Below are 15266 nucleotides of genomic sequence, written 5' to 3'. Positions count from 1 at the left end.
TGAAGCTGAAGATGATTCACTGTGTAATGGAAGAAGATTACAGTAGAGATCTTTCAAGAACACCAAAATGACATTAAGAACTCTCACCCAAAAATCCTTACTCGAAACTCCCCCCAAATCTCACTAGTTTCACATGTTTACACAACAAGACGGGTAAAACATATAAATATTCCTTCAAGCGGGTTGATCCATGGGTTAGTTCGTACCGTACCATACCGCGGGGGGCGAATTATAGGCCTATCGACCCAAACCTCTGCTACCATCACAGACCTCTTATAAAATTCTCATTCGGGTTGCCACAAAAAATGTCAGAGCGGGTCAATCTTCAAATCAGGTACAAGAATTCAAGACACACATAACAAAAAAAAACCCTGAAGAATTAATTTGTATTTTCTTTATGGAAGAAAGAACAATGTCAGGCTGCGTAGCATACATTTGTATCTCTCTGTGTTTGTCTCTCTCTTGCCTCTTATGAAATGACATATTTGCCTCCTATTGTGGGAGAGAGATGGACAAGGAACTCAATTCCTTTTCTTTTTTTTAGTGGCATCTTAATTAATGATATAATTGCAAGTCATTCAATAATGCACTGCAGGGTCTGGGCGGGTCATAATGTACACAGCCTTGACCCCGCTTCGCTGAGAGGCTGTTTCCTGAAAAATCTTCAAATTCTATCGTGAATAAATATTTTCTGTTGAAACAATTGGAGCAAAATCACCTCAGTCCAAGTAGAGTTATCCCTCACAGGTCATATGTGGCCTAAATCCATCCAAGTGTTGATCGGCATTTAACAGATTATCTACTACCTTCAGGACATGGTGTTCCTTCACCTTCCCCGTGAACAGCTTTATAACATATCACAAGCTGGACTGGAATCTATAATGCTAACTTCGTTAGTTAGCTGGTAAGAGTTTTTGCTTGCTCAAACATATGAACAATCTTTCTAACATGAGACAAACTAACTCTGGCTGTTCCCACTGATCGCGACAAAGAAGCTGACAAAGGAAAAAAGCCTTAGATATCTTGAGGCAATCTTATAAGAAATGCAAACACGTTTTCTGTGTATTATCATAATAAGACGTTTAATTTGTAGCCCTGAGCTCAATACAATTACAAAACTGATATCACTGCAATTTGTGATGGGAAGAAAATTAGGAACTTTTGTTATGGAGCATATAAATGGCAATCAATTTTCAGTACTTTACACAAAATATATATATATATATAATTGCACAGCTCCGAGAACAGCTTATCTCGTATCAACTTGGGCCAAGTTGCCCACTGTACAGTTCTTGCAGAAAACCACGGTTTGAATGTGCGCTATTATGCACATTGATGCAGAGGTTGCTAAACTCTATTGCTCTTTTTCATCCACTTGCAACAGGCCACAAAAATCCTTCATGGGTTCTTCAACCATCAAGCTAAACTCTATAGCTCTTTCCCATCTGTATGTACTTGTATACTAGAATTAATAGTAGAAGTTACTGTCCTTGTGGTTCGGAGCATCCTTGCAGAGCATCGACCGAACCTCCAATACTGATCTAGGAGGCTCCAGGTCTTTCTCTTGAAGTGCATTCCCAAGCAACTGTTGCATCTGTGATGCAAAGGTGTCATCCAATACCTGCACATTCCACAGCATGTCAAAGGGTAAAATACTGGGAGAAAGCAGCAAATCACACAACTTAAGGCAACTGACTCCCTACATGATTTTTTTTTTTTTTTTGGTAATACTCTACACATGATTTTTTGGCCATGCTCATCTGATATGTTGTAATTAAAAAACCAGAGGACCACCCAGTCAGAAAATTTTGACTAGAACAGATTGCTTTTAGTTGGCTGTCTGGTCCACTTCTTAGAACTATAGATCTAATCATCACCAATTTTCTTTTATGCATCATCTTAAGAAGAGCCAACCAAAAGGTTTGCCATAGTACTTTCTGATTTGCTAGAGTATGCATTCCTCCACATGTAAAGATTTGTATTTGATTTTCGCTATTTTATAACTCAGAATTAATAAATAAACTTAAAAATACACTACTTACAGCCACAGCAACACGTGACCCCTTATACCAGGTCCTGTTCTCTTTCCTGTTCTCCAAAAAACTCAGAATATCCTGCACGCAAACATAAAAATACTTAAGATGTTCGGAAGCATAGAAAAGAAACAGCATTGTGCTAAAGCTTCAAATTTACCTGTCCCATTCGGTCCCAATAGCCTCGACAAATTGTTACAAACACATGAGTCTCAAAGAGAGTATGTAGGTGATCTATTGTTTTCGTCAGCAGATCCTTCAGGGGTTGCATTCTACTCCTAACATCTGATTCAACCACAGTCTCCTTCGAGTCTTGGATGATCTTTTTAAGTTTGGTTGCACTTTGAACTCTTGTCTGAAGATACAAAGAAACAAATCACCATAATTAGAAAATAAGAGATGTTTGACCCAGCTTTGGGCGGAAAAAGGACGTGGCAATTCTCCAAAAAGCTCAAAGCATGCATGTGTAGGACGGTAGAACCCACAGTCTAAAAGATCCAACAGGAATCTCTAATGCGAAATAATCAGACCAATGGTTAACATTAATTCAAAGTAGAATTTTATATGAATCTCTTTTGATCTTCCAAAGGTGCAATATGTCAACTTCAAGAAATTGGAGAATATATGTATGCAAAAATTAGATAACTCTGATGTTTCACCTTGTACATCTCATAAATACAATAATATTTTCTATCAGGAGCTAGCTACGCCCGTCAACTTCAGACATACGTATCAGTATCAGCATGGTGAGATGTATGGCATCAAACTGGCGATGAAAATTAAACAGGATTGTAAAAGCAGAGTTATTCAACCCTTGACATGTACTCGGGCAATGGCACATTATGCCCAACATGGGAAAACTATGAAAAGGAAACACATGTTATGTAGCTTAGAAGTTAGAAACCTTCTCTAACATGTTATTCCTAAATAATATGATTCCAACATAGAGAATTGATTTTACAATCGATAAACCAAGAAAACAGGAAAGTGAAGAAACAGTGTTGAAAATAAGTATGTTGTTCTTGAGAGGGGGACCTACATTCTCCGCAAGCTTCTCCACAACTGCTTGCAGGTAATTTCTGAACTTGGCTCTCAGCATCACGGTCACTTCACTGAGGCGCTCTCCAGAGACAGCATTTCCACCGTCAGGGATGCAAGACCCCCATGATTTTAACTGTGTCTCTATCCTAGGACGCAACACATCGAGCATCCTCTTCATGGTATTCAAAAGAATTCCCAGCTGCAAAGTGATGCCAGTTTTTCAGGCCAGAAATTGCAAATATTATGAGGAACCTTCAGAATTCAAGACAGTACAGCTAACCTCATCAGGCACAGCGTAAGTGCATACAGAACGCTTGGCCAGTTTCTGGACATACTTGAGGCCAAATTTCTTAGGCGTCAGACTGTCTTTCAGAGGTGCTAAAACATCAGCATACTGCTTATCCAAAGTCTCCACCACTGACTTCTCAACATCCGCAATAGCCTTTAAACAAAAATAAATGGCAAACAGATCAAACAAGTTCCTACAATCTCAGTTCTAACATAAAGTAATAAAATAAGGATAACATACAGTATCAGAGTTCAAATTTGTCAATAAAGTACTTCAGGTTCACCATTAAGGAAAAGGGGAGGAGAAATAATTGGACTTACATTTTCCAAAACAAAGGTATATTCTGGCCATCGGAAAATAATGACCTCATATTCATTCATGGTTTCCTTCAACCGGTCATACATATCATCAACAAATGGTGTTGTAGAGTGTTGAGTTTTCACACCTGACCATTTTAGCTGCAAGACAAAATTGTTGAAGCGAATAGAGTTAATAAAATATATGAGCATGGGAAAGGAACTACATAAAATGGAAACATTATGCTTCCATACATATTAATACAATCCAAAGAGAGAGAGAGTTCCAAACAAGGCCTATATTTTTGTGCATTTCTTCTTCCAAATAAGGGAACAAACTGAAGACATAAAAATTAAAAACAAGTAGATATGTTTAGTGCCTGATGAATTGGCTCAGAATAATGCAGTGAATTTCGTCAATTACAAATTCAAAGCCCAAGGCAGTTAGAAGTTGCTAGATCCAAGATAAGTAAATTCTCTAAGCAGAAAAATACAAATGCCATAACAGGTACCTCCACTTCGGTTAGATGTCAAAATGCAATTTTGTATAATACAAAAGGATGGACAATATTACCTTATCTAATTTGCATGACTCAAGCAAAGAAAGACGCTTATCTTGAATCCAAATGATAATATACAAGTGGAACAACTCTTTTGCATCAACTCCTCCTTTGACAGGACTGCAAAGGATAATTGTAAGAGAAGACATCATGAAAAGTAATGACTAATAATGACTGTACTAAGATTTTGGATTAAGTAAAGTCAAGAATTAGTTACTTAATATTCCAGTTGGCAAGATCCCTTTGAAAATCCGCCGTTGCAATTACAAGATCTGCCACAGGAGGTGATGGGCCAGTAGGAGGGCATGCAACAAGGAATGCGCGCAATCTACTGCAAAGCTCCACACTATATATGGATGACGAAATATTTGGAAGGTCTATAAAACTGCATTAAAAAGAAAATAAAAAAATTTCTTAAATATTATGAGCAGTCGTGGGTAAAAAATAGTAACCTTCTTTTAAGAAAATATTAATTACGTCAAGGATAAAAGTGTATCCTTCTTTTAAGAAAATGTGTTGCTATGTTTTCAACTAATTTGAACTACCATCTCTTAACACCTTGCATTTTCTGTTGTAAATTAAATCGAATCCCAAATCTTTGAGTTTTTATGCCATTTTGATTCTAAAGGGGGGAGGGGTGACACACCATTAAGAAGTGTCATATAGAGAAGCTTTGTGTGGCGAAGATGAGGATGTTAACATGGATATGCAGCAAAACTTGGAAGGATAAAGTGAGGAATGATCGTATTAGAGCTGATTTGAGAGTTGCCCTGATCAATGACAAGCTCCAAGAAAGTCGTATGAGGTTGTATGGCCATGTTCAATGGAGGCCTAGGAACACCCCAGTAAGGAGGAGTGATCTGATCCTGATTGAAGGAGCTAAAAAAGCAAGGGGTAAAGCCTAAACTGATCATAGAAGTAGTGAGGAAGAAAATGCATAGTCTAGGCCTTGCCCCAAGTATGACCTTGGATAGAGCCTACTGGAGGGCAAGGGTCCATGTAGCTGACCCTATTTAACTGAGATTCTCCTGACATGATGGGCAGTGCCTCTTCCCTCTCACTTTTCATTTCTCATGTCTCATTTCTTCATTTCTCCATTCGTCTTAATTCCGTTTTTTTTTTTGTAGACCTCAGTTTTTCCCTATTTTGTGTGCACGGATCCATGTAGCTGACCCCATTCAGTTGGGAAAAGGCGGAGTTTGTTGTTGTTTTTTTTTTTTTGGGGGGGGGGGGGGTGTGTGGGAGAAAGGCCTGATCTTTAGCATCTCCTAGGAAAGCCAAACTCAAATGTGTCAAGTTCTGACAGTTCCTTTATGGATGAGATTAAGTTTGCAGTCTTGGACATCATTAACCGTCTCAGTGTTTAGATATTGTGCTACTCTGTATCTTTTTACAATTCTTTTACAAAAAAGGTCCAGTTATCAAAAAAACAATGTACCTCAATATCATTTCCTCTTTATAATTTAACCATAAAGCATAATTTATCCATGAGAAGCAGTTCTCTGTAACTGCATATGTTTTACACAATAAATAAAGCTATGGCACCTCCACCCTCCTAACGATAGTGAAGTTCTTTAATTGTCTTCCAGCCCTAACGATATCAAAAATAATTGTCCAAAAAATGCAAATAAACAAACTTTCACTAAGGTGTAATATCATTCCAAATGTTTTGACTCCAGATGTAAAAGTTAAGGGAGATATTCTTACCTCGGAAGCACATGTTGATTATGTATCTCAATATCAGTGAAAATTTCATTTCTTATATTCAAGCAAAGAGTTTTCATCTTCTGGTAAGCAGTTGTAAGAGTCAGAGCATCCAACAGTGTGCCTTCACTATTGTTTGCAATGTACTCATCTGTTTCTGCCAGGTGCCTTCTTGATCTTTTTTTTGCAGCAGCCTGACCAGTAACAAGAACTTCAGAGACATAATAGAAACATAGTAGATTTATGTCAAAAGGACAAGGAGACATTAGTCTCCAAAACTATCAAAATTTTTAGACCTGGAAATAGCCACATAGTTTCAATTGTGCCTCCGGAGACAGTGCGTCATGAAGAAGAGCGTAAAGCTTTACAGCAGGTGCCAGAGCAGGAGCTGCTGATCCAGTTGCTGGCTTGAAAACCTCCATCATCCCCAACGGTGATGATTCATCCAAGGACTTGTAGTTCTCAAAAACCAGAGCAAGTGTCTGCTCAATCTGGTCTTCAATTTCCCCCAATATACGGTTCTGCTCCAGTAAACACCAACCATTTGTAACAGGATTACAGAAATTTAACAAGATGGTAAACCCACTAGTTCCAAAAAAATACCATGAAAGACAAAATGTATTTGAACCGACTATTATTTAAAATGAAATTGACAAAAAATATATTTCAGTATTGAACAGCTGATACATCAGAGAAGATTTCAAGGCAGAGACCCGGCAGAACACAAAGAATGCATCAATTTAATTTATAAACATACAAAACATAATGCCGTGTAATTCACCAGAAGTGTTTTGGAAGTCAAACCTATCAATTAACCAGAGCACCATAATAGCTAACATTCAGTAAAAGAGTTCATGGAAAAAGTTGTACCTCCTGATGGCTCAACTTGCTCCTACCCTTCATAATTACCGGTAATAGCAAATCATGTACCAAGAAGAGGCAGTCAGCAGTTGGTGTAGCAACATCCATGACGTAGGAGAGATACCTATCAAACAATGGAAATTAAAACACCATCAACCACCGAAAGTTCCGGAATGAGAAGATTAAAAATTAACCACATCTCTATACGGCTATACCTTAACTTAGTGTATGCATCTGAAACCCCATAGTAGGATGCAAATTCGATAAGTAACCACTTCCATGGACCATCCAGCAACAAATTTCTTTGCTGAAAGTGTTGAACCTTCATTGCAACTTCTAAAACAAGATCATAAGCAACAGTTTCTGCGACAGAACCACACTAGGAACACAAACAGAAGGGTCAATATCATGAAGCTATTTTTGAGCCAACAACGGTTAGGAAGCACTAACATCAATAATTAGTGATAGATAAATATCAAATATAAGTTATTTGTTGAAAACTTGGAAGCCAATTAAAAATTAAACTCAATAACAGTTAGAATGAGTGACCATGAATCATACTGCTAACAATATTTGGAAGATATGATCACCAAATTTCAAAGTAAAACTGATGCAATCCTGGGTTTCAAAACCCTTAAGTTTGGACCACTATGGGCCCACAGAACCGATAAATAACTCAATTTAAGTGTATAGTGGCAATCCTGTAAATAAATAGAAGTTTTGGACGCCTTGTGGGTAAGATAATAGCATAAGAGACTCAATGGGAATTCAATCTAGAAGGAAAGACCATTCCTGGAATTTTAAATAAGAGGCATGAAATAAAATCAACTAATAGACATAGGGGCTTTTGAGTATTTTCAAAAGAAAATGTCCTTAAACATAAAATAGAAGAAATAACCTTCTTCTTCACAATACACGCAGGTCAGTGGTAAAAACTGACTTACTACAAATGGAGGATCTCGTTCATAAGACCACTGATTGATCTGAGGTTTAAGGTAATGAATCGCAACAACCCATTGAAACTAATTTCTGAAATCAGTAGGGCCGGAAGATTAGAAACCAGACTATTTTGACCCCAGAATTGCCCAAGGGTGGGGATGCTTCTCCCAAATTCTGGAAACGAAAGAGGGAGGTTCCAAGGAAATCGAACCAACTCTGTGGAGTTGTTAGTGTCACCCAGAAACAGACTTGGGTTGATTAGCTTAATATTTCAACTGACAGAAGGAACATGAAGGGAAGAAGAAGAACAAAAGAAGTATAGAAGAAGGTAACAGAACTACAGAAGAGTAAGGGAATCTGACCTGAAAGAATAACCAGAAGAAATAAAAGAGGAAAAAAGCCAATATGCAACCAGAGACCAGTAATATCAAAACTTCTATTCAATAAAATCTGTCTTTCGATGGACTACGTGCATCTATTTAAAGAGACTAAAACCATTCCTCACGACTTTAATAGAAAATAGTGAATATTAAGTTACAAGAATATCCAATAATAAAGGGTTTTTTTTGTTGGAAGGGGGGGGGGGGGGAATCTCTTAAGTGACCCTATTGGACGTAACTGCATCAAAAACACTCAGAGCACAGATAATTTAAAATTCATAGCAGAGAATATATTCATAATATATCCCACCATGCTTCAATGTCAGGTTTAATAACTCTACAAAATTTTCAGTTCTACCTCTAACGCAAACTCTTGAAATTTTCAGCTATGTAATGCAATATATCGGTCCTCTGACATGTATGGCAAAATCTATATATTCCTACACATTGGCAACAATGTTCCAGCCCTCAAAACCTTCCAACAAAGGATCCCTATTTACTCAGAGATTTAGGAAAACAGAAGCTTTGAAAAAAACCCACAGGAAATACAGGTGGCAGTGCCTTTGAAAATAGGAAGGCGCATACCTTCAGATGGCTATTTTCATCTGAACTTGTTGAATAGTTGATGTAAAGTTGTAGCCTACCAACAAGTTCATGCTCTGGTTCATGATAAATAGACCACCAGCGAAGCTTATCTCCCTGCATTGAATTAATTTATAAGCCTCCAACCTGAAGAAAACAATCTGCCTTCTGATCCTAAGAGTAAGGAGGGAGATTTACAAATTCCTACCGGGTCTTCAGCAATGGTAGCCACCTGAGCAAGGACACGGCCATAGTACTTTCCCTTGGAATCATGGACTTCAATAATTAGATCATCTCCAATACTATCTGGAAAGCTGTATTTACATAGCAACAAACGATGCTGATACATCTAGAGCAGAGGCTAACATAACAAAGTCAAATTTGGTAAAAGAATACATACAATACATGTGTTTCGCCAGATCCAGGTTGCATTCGAACAGCTTCTTCTTCAGTTGAACTTTTCAGTCTCAATGAACAAGAATATGTTTCTGATAATTTGACAAAAATAAGGAAGAAGTTGGATCAAAATTTGAAAGAAAAATTTCAAACAAGGTAAAAGTCAGAAAGTATGAATCATAGAGAACAGTTTCCTATTAGCATTGTGCCAACCATTTAATAGGAACATTTGCCACATAGCCAGATGAATAATGGATCAAGCTCATGGATGGGCCAAAGCTGTTGAAACCAAATAAATCAGATTCTCCTCCTCCCTCCCCACCCCCAAAAAAAAAAAAAAAAAAATTTAGCCATGGCCTGTGAATCAAATAAGCATAAAAACTCAAACTCATCAGATTTTGATTGTCCAACAGCTAGGTAGTGCATCAAAGTATAAATCAGCAACTGGCATACATTGGTTGGATGGCTAATACCATCTTTTCTAGCTAGTAAAACAGTATTAAACTCTAGGGAGCTTCAGCCCTACTTAGAAAAGTCAAATCCTGATAAGAATATAGAAACCAAATACCTTGAACAACTTCATATGATGACGAACTGCTGCGCAAAGTTGCCACACCAATTTTTAGAAGGCCCGAGACTTGTTTTATATATTGAGTGCTAGCTTGAACATATGCCAAACTATGCCGTGAAAAAGAACCATTGGCAGGCACACGAGGAGCCACACGGACATTCCTAAGTGCTTCCCATCCAGAGGAAAATGTTGATCGTAAATTGGAAAGGCGGTATCGAATAGATTCCATTTTTATTGTTGGGATCCTTGAAGAAGAGAAACTGCAGCCAGAAGGTGGGTCCAAAGCCATTTTTACTTTGCGTACTGCACAGTGAGCAAATCTTAGTTTGATGGTAGAGGGTCTCCAAACCACACCTCATTATAGAGAAATGACATAGTGAGAACGTATAATGGGCTACTATTAGTACCTTGCACCTTCATTTTTCCAATAATTTTTTTAGGTTTTGGTGCAGCTACCTCACTCACAAGCTCTGAAGTTCGCTTACCCAACAGTTCTTCCTCTGACTGTAACAGAGTTTGTTGTAAACTATAGAATAAAAGAAATGCAGGAGTCAGGACTCAGGAGTATGAATAGTAGGCCAACCCAAACTAAAATCAACACAACACTAAGAATCAACATGAGAACACAAAAATATAGAACAAAAATCTGCTCTCCAGAACAACATAACTCACCCAAATGCACTTCGTAGCAGTGCACATTCATTTTCCAAAAAAATAGGAGCCTCCATGTAACCCCTGGCCCATGAATGAAGACAAAGCCGAACGCATGCATCATAAGAAATCACAGTGTACCACTGCCCTAGCCCGCTGAACCCAAGTGAAGAAAAACATAAGAACAGTTGATCAAGAATACAAATGGAAGGAATTAAAACCAACATATAAGAAACATTGTCTGGGGCTGGATTATCATCAGCAGCAGGCAACAGAAATCAAGAGCCCAGCCTGAAGTCTGAGACTTGTTAAAATATACCTAGCATGAAATGTAGGAAGACGAGCTGGTAACAAAGATGAAGGTACAGCAGCATCCACCGCCACATTAGTCCTATGAAGCAGAAAGAAGGAAATAAATTGGGCTGAATTCACAATAGAACAGCAAGTGTAGATGCTTCTGTGTGTTTTGCATTGCAGATGCCTAAAGACATTGTGAATGCACAAGGAAAAGAAAATGTACAGACCTTATGAACTGGTCAGGGCCTCTGTTTCCAGCATTATTCTGGGCTGCATCCCCAGTGGGCATGCTTTGTGACAGGTTTGGCTCCTTGCTGATTGAGAAACCATTTGACTCTGGCTTGCATGGTGTAGAGTATGCTTTAGGAACTGTAATTTTCTCAGCTTCTTGGTTTAATTCATGACCAGAAGGAGAAATTGGAGGTGCACTGGCAACATCATCATCAGAAAGCTTCTTATTCCACACTCCTCTGGCATGAAAATCCTGCAAACATAGTATTCAGCTAAGCATTAGAAAATTTCCAAACACCTCTATTTTTGGAACAAGGAAGTGGCTCGGGTCGTGTCACAATACCCACAAAATTGATCTGGGCACCCAAATATGCCATGTATCCAAAGTTTGGAGGATCTGTTCCCAACTCAAAGATTACTTGGGCCAGAAATCAGTATGATCCAAAATTCTTAATCCTCTATATCTGATGCATTGACTAATTATATTTTTTCCCCTTTGACCATCACTAAACACATCACCAAAGAAGGATAGTGATGCAGAATGATCACCAAATAGGGCTTATTTCTTTAGAAATAGGCCTAGGGTTGGGTTATATCCATGTTGGGCATTTGTTCCCAAGGGTTTTTTATGTAATAGGCCACTTTAATGAGCCTAAACTAGGGGTACTTAGGTTGCATACGGGATTAACCCAATACTTAGTTATTTTTATGTTTTTAGATTGAACCGGTTTAGATTTGGTTGCATCCAATTGGTTCAATGGGTCTAATTTAAGTGAAATGTTCCTATTGGCTAATAGGTTCTTATATCCTATTGGCTAGTATGGAATCTTCACTTAAGTTAATTGTTCTAAGTTAGATTCTTTTATTTTTAAGTTAGTAGGGATAGTTAAGTCATTACACTGTTTTAAGTAATTAATTAGACTTAAACCTCTCCCTTCCACGTTTTTGTGAAGGAGAGGTATTTAATTTGTAGTAGGAATTGGCCTATGGCCTTATTATAAATATAAGAGATCATGGGAGGCTCCCCCACAATTGAAATTTGAAAAAAAAACCTGTTTTCTGCTGCTGGCTGACTGCTGCTGCTACTCCTTGCTCTTCAAGAGTGTTTGCATCCTTGTGGGTACATCAAGGTGGAAGGGTGGGTGGAATCCTGAGACTCCTTACGCCGCGACGGCTGGGAGGGTCTCTCTTCGAAGGTGATTTCATCCTTCATCCCTCAATTTACTATCAGTGGAATCCTAAGGTGAGTTGAGATTTAATTTCTGTTTTAGCCTTCCTTCTCCTTCCCCAATCAATTCCTCTTTTATTTTCTGTTTTGATTCATAAAACCCTATTGAAACCCCAAACCCTAGAATCCTGATCTCATACTTCCAGCCATTCAAATCCAAACCTTTTTCCACTCGAACCTCCCTCCCACACATCTGAATATTCGATCTTAACTCCTGGTCCAGATCCCCACCTTAACCCTAATTTCTGTGAATTTCCATTAATCATCAAAACCCTAAATTTCCAGATTCAGTATTTCTGACCATCAAAACCCTCCCCAATTTGGATCGAACTTGCCCCTCCCTATTTAGAAAACTCGACCTTAGTCCCAGCCCCTAGATCCCATTAAAACCCTAATTTTCTGGCTGTTTCTCCTAACTCTAAAACCCGAAAACCTAACCCTAATTCTGCAGAAATTTAAAACCTATCCAAATTCAGATATTTTTATACCATAATGACCCTCTAAACCTGCAGATTAAAACCCTATAAACCCCATTCCCAAATTCCCCTCCTAAACCCTAATTTTGCCCTAAAACAGCCCCAAATCAGCCCTAAACAGCAGGCTTGACCAAAGCTTGATTCCAATTGGCTCCTAGTAGGATTATCACCTATTCTAGGACTACATTAGATAGTTTTGGAATAGAGAATCTGAGGTGGGGCTGATAAAATGCTATCCCAATACTATTTGCAAAAGCAATGTGGCCCATATATTGTGCCAAGGGCATCCTGTAAGTACTGTGAGATAGGACCCCAGATTTTGCCTTTGGATAAGTAAAATTACACAGAAATAAGCAGAAGAATCAACAATATAGTTTTAAAGATATGATATTTACATCTGTAAAGACACTGGTACATAATTAAACATGATAGGTAGGAAATCTTTAAGCATAGAGAAATTGATAGTAGATTATATTTCCAAATACAGTAAATTTATAGCAGGTATCATATGCAACCTTGCAACTGAAGTATGAGGCTCAGCCCTCAGCTTATCCCAACCAAATCGATCCTACTGATCTGATTCATGCAATCTGCCTAAGCTATTAACAATGTTTATAACAAAATCCAAACTTTTCTCTTTCTTCGGAGACTAGAACCTAGGAGTGGCAACAATAGTATTTCTTGAGGACTAGGCATCCATTGCAAATGTAAAAAGTCTCTACTAAGTAAATAAAAATGAACTAAAAGTACAAAAAATATAACTTAACCATTCTGAAATAAAATGTCAATAATTATTACCATTAAAATGTAAGCCATTGGCAACCATATGAATTCTAACTATAAACGTAAACTTTCTTTGGGGCTATGATGTAAAAATGGAAAGAATTAAATATTGGTTAAGGAATAAAAGTCTTGCCATCCACTTCAAACACAAATTTACCATTTGAAACAGAAAGGGTATGGTGTAAAATATCCATGTTGTTGCTGATAAGCCAAAGGCATACGGAAACCACATGGATTCTACTAAGGACCAATCCTAGGCACAAAGCACCTTATAATTAAGAAGTATAATATTTAACTAGCCATAAAAGCACATATTTTGCCCAACAACAATTACTATTAACAACCCCAACTCAATGTATCTACTGTATATCCTTTCTGTTTTCTACAGAAGCAAAAAACAGTATATGTATATTTACTTCCCACAGAAACCGGAGACTGTCTGGTGAGTTTCAAAGTGCTGCATACTTCGTAATTTTTAGCAAAAGCATTCATTAGAATTTCAGAGGACAGCCATACCAATCCCTTAAATGCAGCAGACAAGATCAATTAGAGTACCTAATAAGAAGAATATAGAAACCTAGAGTTCAATCAAATAGTAGGATCAAAGTTCAATTTTATGAGGAACCCGAGCCAGCATTAGGATGGGCAGATTCTTTACACAGTGACACAATATATGTGTGCCCGTGTACAGACATTAACATCTAGAAGCAAAAAACAAAGTATCAAATTAGTAAAACCAACCCTTTCAGCAGCAGCCTCCCCATTCGATCGTGAAGGGAGAGTAGAAGAATAACTCTCTGAAGCATAAGCTCCTCGATGTGGCACAGGCCCGTTGTTGCTTCCGACGTTCGAAGATGCAAATTCAGAGCTTGCAGCAGAATCAGATGATTCTTCCTCCGTATAACCATGATTGGCAACTGGGTACCGACCATCTCCCACTCCCGGTCTGTCCACCGCATGCCCCTGTCTCTGCTGAACCGTATCCCTTGATGAACTGAAATCAGATGACATGTTATCGCTGGCGTAATGTGACTGCCTCTGCAGAGGGGTGGTGTATCTGTGAACAAAACCATTAGGATTCCGGCGATCTACATCATCGTGTTGCGGAGAAGAATCCAACGAGTAACGCCCACCGTAAACCTCTTCTTCTGTATCTGTGGTTTCGTCCATATCAGACCCAGAGCCGCTATCGTCTGCATCACCAGGTATAGCTCGCGACACCGGAATTACCCCCGACGGTAAATGCCCACTTCTGAACTTCGAAGGAGGAGGCAGACCAAAGCCCCGGCCACCGTTCCTCATGTTGGTAACAGGATCGAATCTTGACCTCTGATTCGGAATGGTGAATGGAACTTCCCTCTGCTTAGCACCAGCACCCTAAATTCAACTAACACTTAGTACTCATTTCACCGTCCCCCACTCTCCACCCTAAGCAAAAAAACACCTTAGGCTTACCTCTCTAATCCATCTAATGGCATTACTGTCGAGGCCTTCAGTGAACATGATTTCAGGTGAAATCTTCACCTACAACAGAGAATGAAAAATCTCAATAATAAGAACCATAGCAACAAATCCATTCAAGAAAAGAAAAAGAGAAACAAAAAAAAAATCTAAAAAACGAGATCTTTAGATTAACTCACATACTAGTCGAACTTCACAGATTCAACTAACGAAAACACTGCAAACACTGCAGGAAATTAAAAAAACGAGAATGTGATTCTTCTTCCTCGATGGTATACGCAAACAGTAAAGCTTTTCAGAAACTAAGAGAAAACTAAGCGAACAGCGACTGATAAAAGAACACAAAACCTAATGACACTCACAGAGAGAGAGAGAGATAAACTTGCGATTCAGAGGGAAGAAAGTTGTATCAGAGGCAGCTACACTTCCTCACCAAACCCTCCTCTCTGCTCTGCTCTCTCTGCAAAAGCCTTTCGTTTTCTCCGTT

The 15266-nt window shown here is 38.4% G+C and overlaps 1 protein-coding gene across 1 annotated transcript; it reads right to left on the bottom strand.

Annotated features, from left to right (window-relative positions):
* Nucleotides 1–1075: 1075 nt before the first annotated feature.
* LOC122660881 lies at nt 1076–15028 on the bottom strand. The gene is made up of 23 exons (XM_043856133.1): nt 14959–15028; nt 14774–14842; nt 14060–14695; nt 10828–11084; nt 10623–10694; nt 10325–10459; nt 10060–10178; nt 9650–9955; nt 9086–9173; nt 8894–8999; nt 8689–8802; nt 7000–7163; nt 6794–6908; nt 6220–6444; nt 5927–6117; nt 4437–4604; nt 4234–4339; nt 3684–3821; nt 3355–3516; nt 3073–3273; nt 2194–2388; nt 2043–2114; nt 1076–1621 (listed from the first exon to the last, which is right to left on the bottom strand). The coding sequence occupies exons 2-23, from the start codon at nt 14819–14821 to the stop codon at nt 1469–1471; spliced, it is 3771 nt and encodes a 1256-aa protein (XP_043712068.1). The 5' UTR covers nt 14822–14842; nt 14959–15028; the 3' UTR covers nt 1076–1468.
* Nucleotides 15029–15266: the final 238 nt, after the last annotated feature.

The sequence above is a fragment of the Telopea speciosissima genome, chromosome 5, assembly GCF_018873765.1.
Source record: "Telopea speciosissima isolate NSW1024214 ecotype Mountain lineage chromosome 5, Tspe_v1, whole genome shotgun sequence".
Taxonomy (NCBI): domain Eukaryota; kingdom Viridiplantae; phylum Streptophyta; class Magnoliopsida; order Proteales; family Proteaceae; genus Telopea; species Telopea speciosissima.
The sequence above is the reverse complement of the archived record's forward strand: the minus strand, read 5'-3'. Positions and strand labels throughout refer to the sequence as shown.